The 19,517-nt window shown below is 36.7% G+C and overlaps 1 protein-coding gene across 4 annotated transcripts in view; it reads right to left on the bottom strand.

Moving 5' to 3' along the window:
• The window catches only part of LOC145242541 (monocarboxylate transporter 14-like), a 97,474-nt gene that overhangs the window by 18,694 nt on the left and 59,263 nt on the right, over window positions 1–19,517 (bottom strand). Inside the window, exon 7 of one of the 4 annotated variants that reach the window (XM_080105626.1) lies at window positions 1,387–17,655. The exons of the other annotated variants lie outside the window; for them this stretch is intronic. Within the exon in view, the coding sequence (XP_079961752.1) occupies window positions 17,609–17,655 (47 nt within the window). The 3' untranslated portion in view covers window positions 1,387–17,608. Of the gene's footprint in view, window positions 1–1,386; window positions 17,656–19,517 lie in introns of those variants that run through there. 4 annotated transcript variants of the gene reach the window in all.

Below are 19,517 nucleotides of genomic sequence, written 5' to 3'. Positions count from 1 at the left end.
TGTAACATGAACAGACATCTCTCTGCTCAACTCCCTACTTAAAGTGTTCCTGTAGGCATAGCCACTAATTCACAGTAACTCTTTACGTTGCAGTTTGCCCAATGAATATGAGTTTAAAAAATTGTCCGCATTGTTCTTAGTACATTTCTAAAGATGCAACTGTCATCTATACTCTAGCCAAGCCAGGACGTATGCTACAACTGTACTGGTTAATTACTGCAGCTATACTTAAAGCTTCAAACACACATGAGCTGATCTGGATTTTTATGGTGATAAAGAAACCTGAAAGGTAACTAACTCCCTTAAGATCATCTAATGCCTAGCATAGCACCAGTGACATTGCAAATTTATGTATTTAACATATTCCAGATATGAACGGTTCACTCATGCGCACATGTTGAAATCGTTTAGAAATAGATGATTTTATGTGATCGCCATTCATCATATTCTGCAGTCGCTAAGGTAAAGAAAATTAATATTTTTTCTGGATTTTGGATATTATTTGAAGGATCGACGGTTCCGACAATACCATAATTATGGTGGTCCGTTTTGTAGTTTTTTACTTTTAGCTGTAAACACACACACACACACACACACACACACACACACACACACACACACACACACACACACACACACACACAACTGAAATTTATATAATAGACTAGCAGGATACCCGGTGGTACACAGGTCCACAAACAATAAATAAAAGAAATAAAGTTCCGCTTGGACACACCTGCTATACTAAGGATATTGAACACTTTTTCATTACTATATGCCAACTTCATCATGGGCAGCGTCAATGCTGTCACCCCTATCCAAGTATATGGAGGGAGGGTCATTTGATAACTGTACTTTAATGTAACAGTTTCAAAAACAAAAGATCCTAGTCAAAAAAAGGGATCAAAATCCGAAAATGTAATCGCCCTAAAAAAGAAGTACCTGACCACTTCCCCCACCAGATTCTTTGGCAGTCTAGATGCAGAGATAAAAAGGTAGTCTAAGGATATTGAGAACTTTTTGATGACTATATATCACTTTAGGCGAATTTCTTAAATACTGCCTCAGTCTAGAAAGATTTCTCGTTATGGTCCATTGTAATGGCCGTGTTACTTTGTGGGTGGTTTTCTCAGCACAGTCCATAAATTTCAATTTTTTTTTTTACGTCTCCCTAAAAAAGATGTACCTAACCACTTCCCCACCCGATTCTTTGGCAGTCTGGATACAAAGATAAGAAGCTAGCTTAAAACAAACTGGAATGAATTCAATTAAAAAAACAAAACAAAAAAAAAAACAAAAAACAAAAAAAAACAAATAGAAATATTTTTTTTAAAACCAAAATAAACGTATCGTGTTATTTAAAGAAAAAACAAACAAACGAAAGAGCAACTTTGTTTTAATTTAATTATTTTTATCAGTTTGTAAAAAAAAAAAAAAAAAAAAAAAAAAAAATCGACTGATATCTACTCACTGCTATGAATTGGAAAAAAGTATCAAGCAATTATATTAAAAAGATATATACATAATTCGGCTATGGTCATAACATGATGTTTCAAATTTTTATATTTAACGTATCCAGGAGATGAATGGTTCGTTCACGCATACACAGATGTTCAAATCGTTTAGAAAGAGACGATTTTACGTTCGCCCGCCCCATTAGATTTTGCGGTCGTTAAGGTAAAAAAAAAAAAAAAAAAAAAAAATTTTGAATTTTCAATATTATACACGTCCGAAACAGCGGTAGGCGTGTCAGAATTTTTTTTGGGAATTTGGACACCCTTAACACAAAACTGCGATTAAAAAAACAAAACAAAAAAAAAAAAAACTCGTAATTTCTCTTTTTAAAGTGGGTTGTTTATTTTCTTTATGGAATATACTTCCAAAATAAAGTATTAAAGTTGTTTAAAAAATAATAGAAATATTATTTTTTATTTAAAAAACAAAACAAAACAAAACAGTGTTTACAAAGTGCCTGCGCGCGTTCATGCAGCCATTTTTTTTTTTACGTAATGAAATACATTGAGTTTTACGAGTTAAATATTTTTCAATTTTTTCACTTTAAAAATCTATCAAAAATTTTCTATTGGTTAAATTTTTACGATATTTTCAGGTTCAATGTGAAATTTTATACACTTTCCAATAAACCGAATATAATATTCTAGACAATCGTTTTTTTTTAAATTCACCCCCCCCCCATTTTGAAATGTCTATTAAAATGAAACTAATTAATTTTCTCACCTCAGATTTATATATCAGAAATTGAAGATAAAAGATCAATAAATAAAATAAGCTAATTTAAAACAAAAAAAGAATAGTTATTTTCAAATTTACCTGTAAAGTCCAAAGTTTAAAACCTTTTATTTTTAAAACCCCATTGAATGATTTTTGTTTTTTTTTAAATGAAACCTTATAATCTTGTTATATTGTCCAGAAAATTTCGTACAATTACGATAATTTTTCTATGTTCTTTTTTTTTTTTTTTAAATATTTAAAAAAATTCACTCCATAAAGAAGAAATAAAATATATTAAATAAAAAACTCATTTTATTTCTTTGAGAGAAGAAAAAAGAAATCGAAATTTCGTCGAGTGGTTTTTATTTAAGGCAAAAACTGATAAGTAAAATGTGATCATTTTCAACTACGGTGACCCATATTTTTTACAACTACGGTGACCCATATTTTTCACAACTACGGTGACCCATATTTTACATAACTACGGTGACCCATATTTTTCACAACTACGGTGACCCATATTTTTCACAACTACGGTGACCCATATTTTTCACAACTACGGTGACCCATATTTTACATAACTACGGTGACCCATATTTTTCACAACTACGGTGACCCATATTTTTCACAACTACGGTGACCCATATTTTTTACAACTACGGTGACCCATATTTTTTACAACTACGGTGACCCATATTTTTTACAACTACGGTGACCCATATTTTTCACAACTACGGTGACCCATATTTTTTACAACTACGGTGACCCATATTTTTCACAACTACGGTGACCCATATTTTTTACAACTACGGTGACCCATATTTTTCACAACTACGGTGACCCATATTTCAAAACAGGAAGAACCACAAGAAACACCGGCTTTCTAACTCCAGTTAATGCTTATATAATGGCGTTTTTTTTTTAAATCGTTGCTTAAAAAATTCTTTTATTTAAAAAATACATGGAGTATAAAATATAAATATGGACAAATTCTCATAAATGAAGAATGGAAGCATCCATTGATTAGTATTTTATATAGGTAAGTGATTTTTTGAATTTATATATATTTATTATATTTAGATTAAGTTAAAATTCATTAAATTTTGTGAAATCTTTTTTAAAGAAAACCGATTTAAAAAAATCTATTGTAAATTTTTTGATAAAACCTTTTATTATTTTAAAGTTTGTTTTTTGCTCCTTTTATTGAAAAAAAAATAGGGTTTAAATTACATTATTCATATTGTTATAAGCTTCGAAAGATAGCGAGTCTAATTAATCATTCCTTTTTTAATGTCGACTTCTGACACTCCTGTCATTAAGGAATCCAAGACAGACAACCGACTTTCATTTCAATTTTTTTGGGAAGGATAATGTCGCAAAGACAATCAAAACATGTGGTTTAAAACTAAAACAGTCATTTATAAACATAACGTGTAGTTTATATATTTAAAAAAAAATATTTTTCAGAGAATAAAATTTTCAAATAATGAACACATTATTTTTAGAAGGGTTATTTTGTATAAGTTAAAAACAAAATTTGAAGAATATCAAAATAGATTCAGTCTTCACTTATCGGTAAAAAATGGCAAATTTGTTTTTCAAAAATAAAAAGAAACTACTTGATCAATTTTTGTGATTTCTGGAATATTCCATCTTCATTCCGTGACAAGTAGGCACACGATAAAAGTTTTTCTTCATTTTTGTTTATAGCCATAAGTGCCAATTTGAATAAGCACCAAAATTTTGTTTTCAAATTAAAAACTGAAAAAAGCAAAAACAAAAACAAACAAACCCTCAAACTGTTTCTCTCTCCTTCTCTAACTGTATGTTGATTCAACCCATTCACTAATAGTTTTTAATTTCTCTGTAACCATCTAAAGAAAGAGTGACTCTCTTTTTCCAGCTAATTTAGAAATGTATTCATACACACTGTAAGCACATATATAAATTATAGGTACTCGTCCAAAAAAAAAGTTCAAAAATCGAAATATTTAATTTCAATTAAAACCAATGGTATCTACTTAATTGTTATTGTGCTGAAAAAGCGCTCTGTAGCAGACGGGATTGCAAAAAACACTAGCAGGAGCGAATTCTCGTGGCTCGAGATTTTGATATACTTTCTTTCTGACACGTCCAATCAGAAGTTCTCACATCACGTGACTGAGTTTATGAAAGATTGGACCGGCAGCTCTCTCTCTACTCTTTCTTCCTGGATCTTGGATTGACAACAATTCCATATAGCATGGACCAGTCGCCCCAACTTCTCTCTTGGGACTCAACGGAACTTATCCGACCTTTGGGCCTGGGGTTCAACTAAGACAGAGAAACAATGAATCCAGCATGGCAACCAGACTTCAATATGGTACATAAATGAACAATTGTCTTCTGACAATTTTGTCTCTAATCTTTTATACCTGTCCATAAACATGGACGCACGTTTCTACAATTAACTTTTAGGAGACAAATAATCCATCATGGCTATGAACCATAACTTCAACACACAAACATCAACACTTTTCTCTTTCAACATTTAATGTCTAATCTTTAATCTACATCTCCACACAGGAACACTTTCCATGATTAACCTACTTATACAAAACTACTAACAAAGATAATTAATAAATCTGTTATTTAATGTTAGAATGACAGCTCTACAGCTCTGTGAAAGTGAATTACTTCCCTTGAACATTATTCAAAGCTTTTCCTTCTTTTTTAATTATGGCCAGTGCGCTTGAAGTCCCTGCAATGTTCTTAGTTAAATAAAGCTTCTCAAGTTTACTCAGACTTCGACTTTCTCTCTACAATTTATTTAACTAAGAAAATAGAGAAATACCTACAATACAATTGACTGGATTTGTACTCCATGAAATCAAATGCTTCCAACACGTGGTGTCATTGGAAAAACTCTTTTAATGCCTTTCTGCAGACAGTTATAAATTATGAGCCCTTGGACGAGTTTAAACTCTATTAATCAATCTCGTTTCTCTGACTATTTACAAACCCATTTAGGACGTGAACGATTATCAAGCACTATTAACATTCTCGAAGAGGTTTTTGTCCAGCCAAAAGATAGCATTTTCTGACGATATGTTGGCAGTAGACAGATGAGAATGTGGACCAATATTTGACCAATACCAGTCTTTGAAAATATAAGGACTATGATTACCAGGCCATGATGGCAACATAGGCGAGGGACGAATGCATCAAGGATGCATTTATAAATAGGATTTCGTCGTTCCACATCAGATAGAGGCTCCTTGAAAACAAAACACTTGACTTATGCATGACATATGTTCAGGCTCTCACACTAGAAACAGTCCAGAGACAGTTAACTTCATACACCAAATTGGACTCCCCGACTGCCTCTGTGTCCCTAACAAAAACAGAGGAAATAGTGGGCACTGAGCAACTTGCAGTAGTGGCCAACTCTGGACTGAAATGTTCTTATGTGGAAATCCGAAACATAACTGGGTGAGATGTTCTACCAAAATTTCAATCTGTAGGAACTGTTAAAAGACTGGGTATTTTGCACGAGTTTGCAGATCACCGATGGCAGCTGCTATAAACTATGGTAAGTCTCTTGTTGCTACTTCAGTTCTTTGATGTGCTTTCTAGGAAAGTCTATTTCGTTTGTGATTATGGAGAAAAATTAAGAGGAAGTCTATGTAGATACTCATCGATACTGAGAGCTCTGAAAATTTCATCCATCCTGATAAAATAAAAAGACTTGTATTGATTATCGCACCAAGTTCTGAGAGTAAGTAATCCTTGATGCATTCGTCCCTCGCGTATGTTGCCATCATGGCCTGGTAATCATAGTCCTTATATTTTCAAAGACTGGTATTGGTCAAATATTGGTCCACATTCTCATCTGTCTACTGCCAACATATCGTCAGAAATGGCTAGCAGTTCTCATTCGTCTTCTACTCTCAGACATTGTGCTGTCTCTTTAAGTCAGCACATTAATATCAAGCTATCGATTATGGCCGATCTATACAGTAATATCATTGTTGAGCATAATTCTTTTTAGTCAACTTTCTTCTTTCCTTCCTTTCTTCTCTTCAACGAGCTATGGGAATGTTCTTTCACTATTTCAGGTGGATATCAAACTTGGAGAAATTACATCCCCTAACCAGGATTACCAACTTCCCCTCACTAAGGAACGAACAGACGCCTTTCAGATACTTGAAGAAAGAAATTGTTAAATCGTCTCTTATAGCCATAAACTCTTTTATCTATCGCTGCTTCTTTGACCCAGAACTCTAGGTCTGGCGCCTTCTTCTCAGCAACTTTAACCTCTGCTGAGCAAAAGCACTCTGCAGTTGAAAAGGATGCCTATACAATTGTAGAAGCGATCTGAAAATGGCAAAATTTAATGTGAAACATTTTAAGCTGATCATTGACCAAAAATCAGTATTTTATGTTTGACCTCAAAGGCAAGAGCAAAATTAAAAATAAAAAAAATCATGAGATGGAAGATAAAACTTGCCTGTTTTAGCTACAATAAACAAAATGGAAACATAATGCTGCTACGGACATCTTGTCTCGAATTTGTTCAAAGGAACACCACCTCTGCTGACAGTTTACACTCCTTGCACTCAGACTTATGCCACCTGGGGGAAACCAGAATGTTAAATTTTGTTAGGAGCATGAATCTGCCATATTCTGTTGAAGATGTGTGATGTGACCGTCTCCGGGAACGGTAGAGCTCTCCATTGAGGGAGGTTGAGACTCCTGAAACACAGGAGAATGCTGGGCAGATGTGTTTTATTTATTAAGTATTATTGTATGCCCAGGCAACAGCAGCCGACCCTGCTGAAAGGAAGAGTTAAGTTATAAATTTTATTATTTTTATGAAACCGGCATATAAATCTTATTGTTTGGTGGAAAACTGGCAACTTATGTCACTTTGAGAATAGGTAATAGAAATCAAGGTTATGAGTTTAACCTTTTGAAGCCTGAGAAAGTGGCAGACTGCAGGCACACACGCAAAGAATAGGGGATTCCCCTGAGGTGACGTACTTACTGGTGATTAGTCTAGAGAGCGACCGAACCTACCCTGTCACTCCATACATAAGCGAGTCCCCGTGCCAAAATCGGCAGTTGAGCGAATCTAATATTAATCGAAGGGTCCCCCCTTCCCCTCTCTCTCTTCCTGACCATCGCCAGCACAAAACTGAGAGTAATTAAATCTAATGTGGACTCGGTCGAGTTTTGTCAAAATCAACATCTGAACAATTGTATATAAGTTATATTCTGTACATCTATCTTAAATTAACCAGTAGAATAGAATTAATTGATTCTGTCTTTCTTTTGCGTGCATGAAATTGATTCATTTCCAGTGTGACAGATCAATGAAATAGCGGCCTATCAACCCGAAGGATGAACACAGGTCACATTAGGGTCCATGACCGAGGATAGACACGTATGTGACAAGGAGATCCCTATTAGAGATCGCTGAGGGTTCACAGATGTAAGAACAGTTATAAAAAAGCCTGCTGGGTCTGTTGCAAAGTAAAACCTAGGTTTCTTGGGGTGGTATCTTAGACTCTCATAAAAGCAAGCCAACCATCCGAAAGAATAAGTGTGGATTTCAATGAACCATTACCATAAAATTTTTGCAACTGAATAATCTTGTTTTCCTTTTGCTTTCCTCTGTGCCAATGTTTCAGCCGCCACTGGTCTGGAATCTCCTGATTAGCCTATTCTTTATATTTGGAAATGCTTCTCTTGTACACTCTAATCATGGAGCAGTTTTCATGTCAGATGAACTAAAAGAATTCTTACTTTCTAGGGGTATTGCTACCAGTCAAACAACTGCTCAGAGGATGCTGATGTGCTAAATCATCGACGTTCTACTAGAATTCGTCAAAGTCCTCAGTATTTAACTTAAAACTACCAGCTTTGAATTTTTGTTTTGTTTTCTTTTTTTCAGTTTAAGTAGCAACCCATTCCTGATATTCGATTCAATCTTTTTTCTTATGGTAACCATGTGGTCTCGGATTTTCCTGAGTGGCATAAAATGTAATTATGCCTAGTGCACATGAAGTCTCTGTTAAATAAAGTTCCGCAAGCTTACTCAGACCTTGACTTTCTCTCTACAGTCATGTTGAAATTAGGTAAATATCCCCAAATTAGGAAAAATGGTAAAGTAAAAAAATAATTATTAATGGAAATAGTTTTCGAAAAAATTGCAAGTTACACTTAAATAACAAAAAAAAAAAAAAAAAAGATTCCAACTATGAGTTACTTCCCTTTGTTAAAGTTACATTTCCAAAAATAATAATCGTGTATTAATCGATCGTGGAAGAATATGATTTGTGTAAAACTGTAGTAATATGTTACTAATTGTCATATGATTTTTAAGTAGATAAAATTGCTTTTAGTAGAAAGCGACATAAAAATTAAGTAGATTAAGTGTATTGTTTATAATGGAAATTCTATTTTACAACTTTCGATTTTTGTTCTTATTTCAGTTCAGATTAATAAAGGGTGCTTATTATTCGAAAACAGTTGTTCACAATTATATACTTTTTAGTGGGTCGGACAAAAACAGTTCTCTTTGCATTCATCAAGCGGAGGTCTGATTAGTGCTTTCTCTCCGCAATCTTTCCATTTACCTCAACCCTTCTCTACTATTTGGTGTGGTCCCAGTTGATGCCAGCACTATAATTTTCGTTTTCTTTTTCTTTTATTAAATTTACAATTGTACAGTTTCAGTTTCTTGCTTCCATATGGTGTTCTTCCATCTTTCTTTTTCAACTCTGTTGCATTCAATAAAATAATAAAAAAAAAAAAACGCTGACGTCAGATCTATTTCTCACACACTATGACCCAAAACTAGATATAATAGTCACTAGTGATGCAAGCTCATACAGAATAAAGGCCTGTATCTTACACATAAAATGCTGGACGAAAGTAAAAAACCGATTTCACATGCATCAAGATCTTTGCTTCCGACAGAAAAGCACTATTCATAAATCGAGACAGAAGCTTTTACTATTATTTCCGCAGTTACAAAGTTCCACCAATATTTGTACAGACGATTCTTTATACTGCAGATCGACGATGAACCTCTATTGATCATCGTTAGGTCAAAGAAAGAATTACCTGTCTACACAGTGAACAGACTGCTGAGGTGGAGCACTATTCTGCTGAATTACAATTTCAAGTTAGAGTACTTCTCCTCTAAGCAGATCAAAGATGCAGACGGAGTTTCATGGTTGATCCCAAGATAGTGTACCTATTGAGGACTCGGTAATCGCTCCCTTAGTGATAGTGAAATTAAAATCATGATGTGCAATACTATCAGAAATCTTTCGGCCACACTCCATGAAGTTAAACACAAATCACAAAAAGATGAATTATTAGTGAAACAAAAAAAGAAAAAGACTTTTTCATATGGGTTACTCAGGAATAAACAGAATGAAGAGCCTCATGTGTAGTTACGTATACTGGATAATAAGAACATCAAAAACATATATTTTTTTTTTTTTTTTTTACACAGTGATCACCACTGACTCATGCAAGCATTGTGCTTTGATGGCAAAGGCACCCCAAATCACATTTAAGCCATCACCCAAAACATTCATATAGCTTTCACAGCGCTACTAGAGGATTGGTATTTCCTAATTGTGGTGGACAGCTACACAAAATTACCAGAAGTGCTCAGATGTAAGAGCCGACTACAGGGATAGTTATTAATTTCCTTTATGAATTATTTACTTGGCTTGTAGTTGTCGACTGTTTAGTAAGTGCCAATGGGATTTCATTTATGCCCATACACTTCAAGGAGTTCTATGAGAATTTCATACTAATTATGTCATGACTCCCCAATACCACCCACAATAAAATAGGCAGGAGAAACACTTTGTCGACACGTTGAACTGAGAACTTAAAAAAGCATGCAGCACAACTACAGAAACGACACTGCAACAGTTTCTACAGATGTATAGGATCTCACTTAATTTTAACAGACCTAACATCATTATCCACACCAGGGACTATGTCCCAGCAGAAGATAAGACTTGTATTTGAAAAAAACCCAAAAAACTGTTACCAAAACAAACGAAATTAAAGATCTCTCTTGTGCGTAGGAAACGCTGTGACCAAGAAGAAAAAGATTTCTACAAGATGTATAAAAATAGCACATCTTTCTGAGAACCAGGCACAATAGACAAAAGAACCCGACATATGGTGTACATTATTCAAGATCCTAAATTCACGCATAAAATACACCTTAATCAGGTAAGAAAGCATCTGTTGAATGGTCCAAACTATGCACCACATGGAAAAGAAGAGATCATTGAGACAATATATGACACTTTCGACATCGAACCACCCCAAGCAGCTTCAGAACGTTGTCGATTGGGAAAGAAAAAGAAAATTCACTGATCGTTTAACTATCAATCCAAAAAAAGAAAAGATGCTAGTATCCCTTGCGGAGTAAAGGCTTTGGAAGATGGGTGTTATGGGGACTTAATCATCCACTCATAATGTGTAATACTCACCAGAGTAGCAAGCGTCCGCAAATTTGTGCATTGTGTAGATGTGTATGCAAGTGGTGGCATGATGGAGGAGGGGTGGACTTGCCGCAGGGAAGTGTTGGGTGGGAAAAGAGAAAAAAAGATGGCGCATGGTGTTTTATAAACTATGGTCTTGCGAGATCACGAGAGAAAACAGACGGCAGACATGCAAATGAGACAGAATGAAAAACTGGATAAAAAGCTTGAGGGAGAGGAGGGGAGAGTGTCGTTTACAGTCACGAGTTTATTGAAGTTGAATTTGATACAAGCTATTTCCGGCTATTGCTGTGAAAATGACTGACTCAAAGTTTGATCTGAAACTAATTCCAGAATTTGATGGGTCCACATCTGTCGTTGACTGGGTTGAGAGGGTCGAGTTGACCTGCAATCTCTGTGAGGTAAAGAGAGTGCATACTGCGATTCCCCTGACATTGGCTGGAGGCGCTCTGAGTGTGTATCAGTAACTTAGTGCCACCGAGAAGACTGATGTGACCGCTATAAAAAATGCGCTGTACAAGGCATTTGCAATGGATCCTTGCATGGCTTATGAAAGATTCGCCTCCAGGAAGCTCATGCCAGGAGAAACCGTGGATATGTTCTTTGTGGAATTGAAGAAACTTGCTGTGTTGTTTGACAATGGAGTGTCGGGGAGGATATTAGCATATGCATTTGTGGCCGGCCTTCCCACCCATGTTAAGCAATTGTTGAGAGCCTCTACCGGTGTGTCCGCAACGCCTATGGAGCACTTGATGGAACGTGCCCGGGCTATTATCAGAGATGAGGAGGACCTGTGGGAACCAGTTGTGATGGCGACAAAGGCAGCCCAGAATGAGGCCGGGGAGATTCTCAGTCTGAGCCCCGATACTAATGAAAGATGTTACTGCTGTGGTAATTTTGCAAGAAGCTGCACTGACAAAGGGTGGGGGCAACTGCACTGTTTCCAATGTGGCGGCATAGGGTACCCAGCCCAAAACTGTGTGGGAAACGCATCAGGGGGCAGGTTGTCGGCACCGCTTGCTCCTCAGACAAGATCTAAGTGACGCACAACCTACGATAACTGTACGTGAATCGAGTGCCCTGCTCAGCTCTTCACGATTCTGGCTGCTCACATACCATCATGAGTGCCAGATTGTGTTAGACCTGGACTAAAAGGAACATTAAAGTCAGCACAATAGGCGGCAAGACACAAGCATGCTGTGGTGCCGGAACCGTGGAGGTCCACAGGGACTCTGGTGTGGCTGCGGAAATCAATGTGTTGGTGACGCAAGGGAATTTACTGGGGTTCGACGTACTGCTGGGATACGATGCTATCAAGGCACTGGGAGAAGTAATCATTGAAAGCGATGGGAGCGTGCACTTTTTAAAAAACCCGGAGTGTGTTGCAATCCACATTGATCGCCCTGACTTTAAGGTGGGCTATGACTATAGCCAGCAAGCCTGGACTGCATCATGGAAGTGGACTGAGGAAAGGGCACTAACTGAATTAAAGAATCGCATTGCAGAATACCCTATACCTGACGAGGCTTGTGATGAGTACGAGCAAGAGCTTGAGGCGTGGATTTGAGATGGATGGCTGATCCCCTACCCCGAGAAGCTTGGTCTGTTCAAGGGTCTGATACCCTTAGGGCGGTTATCCAGCATAACAAGTCAAAAGTAAGACCAGTGCTGGATTATCGTGAGCTCAATCAGTACATTGAGGCTTACACTGCCGATGCTGACGTGTGCGGGAATGGCACCAGAAGAGCTCCAATGTATCAATATTAGACCTGCGGAAGGCCTATTTGCAGGTGCGAGTAGATGAGACACTGTGGCCATTCCAGACAGTGTGGTTTTGGGGTCAGACATACTGCCTAACATGATTCGATTTTGGTCTGAATGTGGCACCGCAGATCATGAAGACCATTGTGAATGTGGTGTTGTCTCATTGACGATGTGTACATCAAATAAAATCTGCATCGTGTGTCAGGGAAAAATTGGCTCAGTTTGGTCTGCAGTGCAAGAATCCTGAACGTCTGAGGGATGGAGCACATGTATTTGGGATTAGACGATGGAGGCGTAGTAGTGGGATTACAAGCATCCCTGACGTTGTTACGAGGTGGACCGTTTTTTCCTGGTATGGGAAACTTGTTGGACACTTATCAGCTTGTGGCTGGCTCTGTGTAGCTGTGGGTGTCATCAAATGCAGAGCGAATTTGGTAACCATAGGTTGAGATGATGTGCTTGACGATGCTCTTCTAACTTTGATGGTAACTGAGACCCTGGAGAGAATCAACAAGGAGGACCCTGCCTGTGGAAAATGGTGTGCTGATGCAGACCACGTAAATGTGTGGGTCGACACTAGTTCATTGACATTGGGAGTCACATTAGAGCAAGGAGGGAATGTGTTTGAAGACGCATGCTGGCTGCGACCCGTGAGTGATGCTCAGCACATACACTTAACAGAGGTGGACGCTATTGTAAAGGGAATAAATCTCGCACTGCAATGCCAATCGAAGAAACTGCACCTGTACACGGATTCTCTCTGCGTCTACCACTGGGTGTCTGATACACTTTCAGGATGGACAAGAATCCGCACTAAGGCAGCCAGTGAGATGTTGATCCAGCAAAGGCTAGATATGCTGAAGAGTCTGGTCTTTGAGTATGGACTATCAGTGGGGGTAACGCTAGTAACATCACATTGTAATCGTGTCGACCAACTAACCCATGTACCTCACAGATGGTATGGTGCCGTGAAGATGGGTGTGAAGCACACTGCTCGATCTCGTGCAGTTGCAATCGGCGCGATTAGCCCATGTCAAATACAAAAGATTCATGCACAGAGCGGACATCCAGGTGTCAAGAGAACAGTGTATTTTGCGAGGCGTGTTGACCCAGCAGTGACAAAGGCAGATGTCAGGCAGATTGTCAGGCACTGTGAGGCGTGTCAGTCTATTGATCCTGCACCAGAGCAATGGCGAAAAGGACGATTGGACGTCAAGAAGGTGTGGCAGCGGGTGGCAATGGATATTACCCATCACAGTGGTAAACCCTTTCTAACTCTTATCGATTGTAGACCCACACATGATTAGACAGGACTCGGCAAGTGTTGTTCGCATCTTGTCATCCATCTTTTTTGAGCGGGGTGCGCCGGAAGAGATCTTGATGGATAACGATGCTGCTTTTTGCAACCAACAAGTTCGGCAGCTGTTAGATGAATGGGGCATCCGACTATGGCTGCGATGCGCTCATGTGCCATCAGGGAATGGAATTGCTGAGAGGATCCACCGTAGCATTAAGAGAATTGCTGCCAGAAAGCAATGTACAATTACAGAGGCCACATATTGGTATAACGTCACGCCAAAGGATGGGAAATTACCTACAACAGCACCGGCCAATGCCATATACACATATCGTGTTAGACTAAAGGGAATTGATACTGCACTGCCAGTCAACCAGAAAAGACATGCCAAATATGAGGTAGGGGATCCAGTTTGTGTGAGACCACCTGGAAACCGGTTCACCACCAAATTCAAGCGAGGACGAATCTCTGGGGTGATCAGTCAGCAGTCAGTCCTAGTTGACAGAACCCCATGCCATGTGCGCAATCTTCGCCCGGCTTCTGAAGTGCATCATACAAGAACCAATTTATACAATCCGTGGAAAATCCATCAATTTTTATTATAATAATCAAAAAAAGAAAGTTTCAGTGTTAGATTTAAAATGTATTCATTCTGCCAATCATAACAAACGATTAAAAAGAGGAAGAATTTGAATGAGTGTTTGTTTCAAGTAGGGTTGAAAATCGCTTATATGTGAAAAATTAAAATATTTATTGAGAATATTTTTGGGGGTAAATTGAGAATCATTGTGATGGAAAGCATGTTACTGAATGAGGAATATGAAACGCCATGTTTGTTTAGCGTGCGGCAATAATTTTCGAATATTCCATGAATAGGATTGTACTCAGCCGATCAATATGCTGTAAAAGATATGTTCCTAGCCAGCAGAGAGCCGTCTGTATTTCATGAGGGAAAGTTATATTTGATGAAATATAATAACACTAGTGGGAGTACCCGGCGATGCCCGGGTGTTTTGAGGTGTGGTTTTGGGTAAATCAAAACAAAAGAATAAGTGAAGACTTCTTGCCCGGGTGTTTGTGTCGGAGGGGGGGGGGAGTTAAAAAAAAAGTTTTGGTAGGTAAGTAGGAAGGATTGAACCCGAAGCCTTGAGGCGAGTTGGAAAATAAAGTGTGGAAAAAAAATGTTTGATGCTAACCACTGGGCCAGCAAGAAGTAGTAGAGGAAAGATGTTTGAATTTATTTAAGCATTAAGAATTGGCAGGTGCCTGTATTTGACGACTTAATGAGGTCAACTTTGACTGCGGGGCAGTATTTTATTTACTGCGGGGCAGTTTTTTTTTTGTTTTATTACACAAAAAAAGCCCAATCCAGACGCGGCGGTCGAAAAATGTTGAATATTTAGCTTTTCAAAGTTGGGCAAATTAAATACACACGTGACCCCCGTTGTTATCTCGTAGATATTATCATTTAGACGTGATATAAAAACTTTTAAGAAGGAGCGAACCCCGTGAGAAGGCCGAAGAAAAAACCCTTTTGCAGACATACACAAAAACGCACACACACACACACACACACACACACACACACACACACATTTTCGCTTTTATATATATAGATGGAACAAGAAAAATAAATGAATGAAGAACTGAGTTAAAAATGTATCCAATGAAGTTGATTGATAAGGAAGTAATAGATTTTTCTATCTACTTGCACTAAGTATGACTGCGGATAGATTGGATTTAATCTAGGAAATTCTGAAATCAGAGGAAAGAGACTGTTAATTCTGGAAACAAGGATCAAGAAGTCTAGCCATATTGGGATTATATGTAGTGTTTGTGTTTATAGTCCTACGGTGACTGAATTTACAAGAGAAAGTCAATTTCATTATATATATATATATATATATATATATATATATATATATATATATATATATATAAACTTTGCAAGGATGAGATATAGGTAAAATATTTTTGCTTGTTTTCTTTTCCTTATAAGGGAAATGGTTTCCATAATGTTTTATTGTTAAAGTGTTTTTCATTCTATAAGTCCGACGAAAGGCTGTTTTAGTGAAAATTTTGCAACGACATAATGTTTTAATTTGTCCGAATAGTCTTGAAACAATTATAACTAACGATGAAATACACTATTTGTTGCTATTAATCCATTCCTTGATGTCTTGGTTTTTGTTAAAATTTTTCACGTGTGTGGTTTTTTCCAGGAAGGGTATGGTTCTGGATTTAGCGAGTGTTGAACTCTTAAATAAAAAACAGGAAACCTCAATAAATTGTAGGCAGTACAAATCACACCGGCTTTCTCAATAGGTAATTACTCACAAATCCCTATTGAATTCGATTCCAACACAACCCACATGTAATATCCGACAGATAAACACCTGCCCATCCAAATCTCCTCGAGTTCCACATTCGCTAAATCCAATTGCATAAGTTTTAGACTGGCAACCAGAAGCAGGCAGACGAAGCAAACACTTGTTAAAGATAACATCTTTATCAGCTTTGGCCCCAAAACTTAACTCCTTAACCTCCAACCCTACCTACTCTATTCCCTAACCCCAACATAAAATAAATAAATAAATAAATAAATCCACACCCAATCAACCTTGTTCTCTGCACAGCTGAACTTCACCCCCTGACCCGTTTCTTCAAAAAAAACTTCTTTTGCTGAAAGTTGATTTTCGTTTTTCATTAAGAATTCCACTTTTGAATATAGGCGTTGTTGCCTGAAGAGGTCTTTAGTTACTAAATACTAGAAGACCGAAATATGTTCATGACTGTGTGGCAATACATTACTGCTTATGTAAAGACAAATTCAAAGTATATATATATACTCATAGCCAAATTGAATATTAAAATGCTGATAGCTTTGGTTCTGTGAGAAGAAACTAAATGAAAATTTGCAGGCTTTTTGAAGATTATAATACTAATAATACTATTCTATTGTTAAAATTTTATGACAATTAATTAAAAAAACCTATATTTTTAAACCAATAAAATATGCCCAAATTAGCCTACATTTGTATATATAGTGTCCTGGCAGACAGATTCGGTTTTGCTGCTTCGGTTGTCTCCCCTGTGGTCTTGTCAGGCCATTAATATATATACATATATACCTAATTAATAATTAAAATTTTGATAAAACTGAAGCCATGCACCTTACATTAATTCCTCAACTCCCTGCTAAGTTTTCAAATAATATTCTAACTTTTTAAAAAAATGATTACATTAAAACAGTCTGAAAAAATTGATGTAAAAAAAAAAAATCAATATTTTATACTAGAGTAGGGGATCATTTCCACATATAAAATTAACATAAAATGATCACCTGCTTTCGAACTTGATTGTATTTTAAGGGCATCTAATAAAAATTGAAGGAAAATAAATAGATGATTGCGCATTGATCAAGCACTGACCTTATAAAAAAGAAAAAAATATAGAGTCTAGCACAGAAAGTTGAGAGTGGGTGCAATAATGCTACATGGGAGGTCACAAGAAATTATTGGATGGGTAAACGTTTGAGATTAAATAGTTTTGTAAAAAAAAAAAACAATCCAGATAAAAATAGTTGTTTGAATAATCCAAATAATGCAGATGGTTTTAACTTTAAATAAAATGGAATAAGTCTCTTGAAATATTAAAGCACTTTCTTCAGTATTTTTATAGTGTCATTAGCACTATTGCGTGGATGTTGATGATGATGATGATGATCATCATCATCATCTTCTTTTTCTTCTTCTCGGTTTCATTCGTAAACATGTCTTTAGATCTCTGAATCTCAAGACAGCAGAACAATCATCAGCAAACACATTGTGTAGACGCTACCTGAAAACAACAGAATATAAAGAAAACAACAGAATATGAAGAAAAGTTTTTTTGAAATGTTATACGATTTTATATTTTCCTTTATACATCATAAGAAACAATAAGATCCATATTACGTTATTGTGATGACTAGAGGTATTCACTGCAACATATATTATAAATAAATAAAAAAGAGTAAAAAGTAACAGAGAATGGAGTTAAAAAGTTATTGTAAACAAAAATGTAACAAAACCTATTTAAAGTAAACAGAATGGTCTAAGGTAGATAATAAGGTTTTTGTTCTAGCAATATACCATAAGTTATTTACGACCAGGTTTCATTCATTTCTCGTTATTTGGCTGGAGTTGTATTCTAGCAAGTAGGTCGCCCCAACATCGCGCCCCTTTCAATAACTGGTTTTACAAATGCATATTTTCTATTTATAGTAATCGCTGGAGAATGTTCCGGAATTCAATAATTTAGAATACTTAGTTTTTGGAACCTTCTGGAACCAACGAAAAAAAGAGTAGTTTTTTTCAGTTATATTTTAAAAGTCTCTAGAAACGCCGAAAAAGATATTTTCCTTTCCTAATATTAAAGTAATATTTTTTATGTGATCTCTTCAGTTCAATAATAAATGAAAATATACACAGAACAAAGCAAAATCTGTGTTATTTTGGATTTTTCGGATTACTATGATTATCTGATAATGTTTGGCCGTAAGTAATATGCAATATATATATATATATATATATATATATATATATATATATATATATTTGTGAATAAATGATAAAAAAACTATATTACAAAGTTCATGATGTTGACCATCTTATGATTTATTCCTTTCATTCAGTTGACATTTACAATTCTTGACAGTATCTGTATGGATCGCAAAATCAATCATTTAATTATTATATCAACTAGTGAATCTATTAGTATATATATATATATAAAATATATTTTAGTCATCGACATACAGACCTGTTTCGTTGTATCACAACTCATCAGTGCCGCTAGACTAACACCTCTCCCAAGCCGAGGATCGAACCTAGAACCGTCGTGATGACAGTCGGCAGTTCTACCCCTTGACTACGGAATCGGTGGCCGAAATTAACCTGTCCGAACGATTATTTAAATAAACATCCGTCCGCTACTCGTAGAGGGCTCAAACGTTTGTTTGTAAACAAATCGCGAGCTTCGCATTATTTCAGCTAAATTAAGTAGCGAGTAAGATAATTTACGAGAGTGCTCTACCAAAGAGGGGAGCTTTATAAAATATATTTTAGTCATCGACATACAGACCTGTTTCGTTGTATCACAACTCATCAGTGCCGCTAGACTAACACCTCTCCCAAGCCGAGGATCGAACCTAGAACCGTCGTGATGACAGTCGGCAGTTCTACCCCTTGACTACGGAATCGGTGGCCGAAATTAACCTGTCCGAACGATTATTTAAATAAACATCCGTCCGCTACTCGTAGAGGGCTCAAACATTTGTTTGTAAACAAATCGCGAGCTTCGCATTATTTCAGCTAAATTAAGTAGCGAGTAAGATAATTTACGAGAGTGCTCTACCAAAGAGGGGAGCTTTATAAAATATATTTTAGTCATCGACATACAGACCTGTTTCGTTGTATCACAACTCATCAGTGCCGCTAGACTAACACCTCTCCCAAGCCGAGGATCGAACCTAGAACCGTCGTGATGACAGTCGGCAGTTCTACCCCTTGACTACGGAATCGGTGGCCGAAATTAACCTGTCCGAACGATTATTTAAATAAACATCCGTCCGCTACTCGTAGAGGGCTCAAACGTTTGTTTGTAAACAAATCGCGAGCTTCGCATTATTTCAGCTAAATTAAGTAGCGAGTAAGATAATT

Source organism: Euprymna scolopes, chromosome 21, assembly GCF_053919585.1.
Source record: "Euprymna scolopes isolate OS-2025 chromosome 21, ASM5391958v1, whole genome shotgun sequence".
In the NCBI taxonomy this organism is placed as follows: Eukaryota; Metazoa; Mollusca; class Cephalopoda; order Sepiida; family Sepiolidae; genus Euprymna; species Euprymna scolopes.
This window is presented reverse-complemented; position numbering and strand designations above follow the sequence as displayed.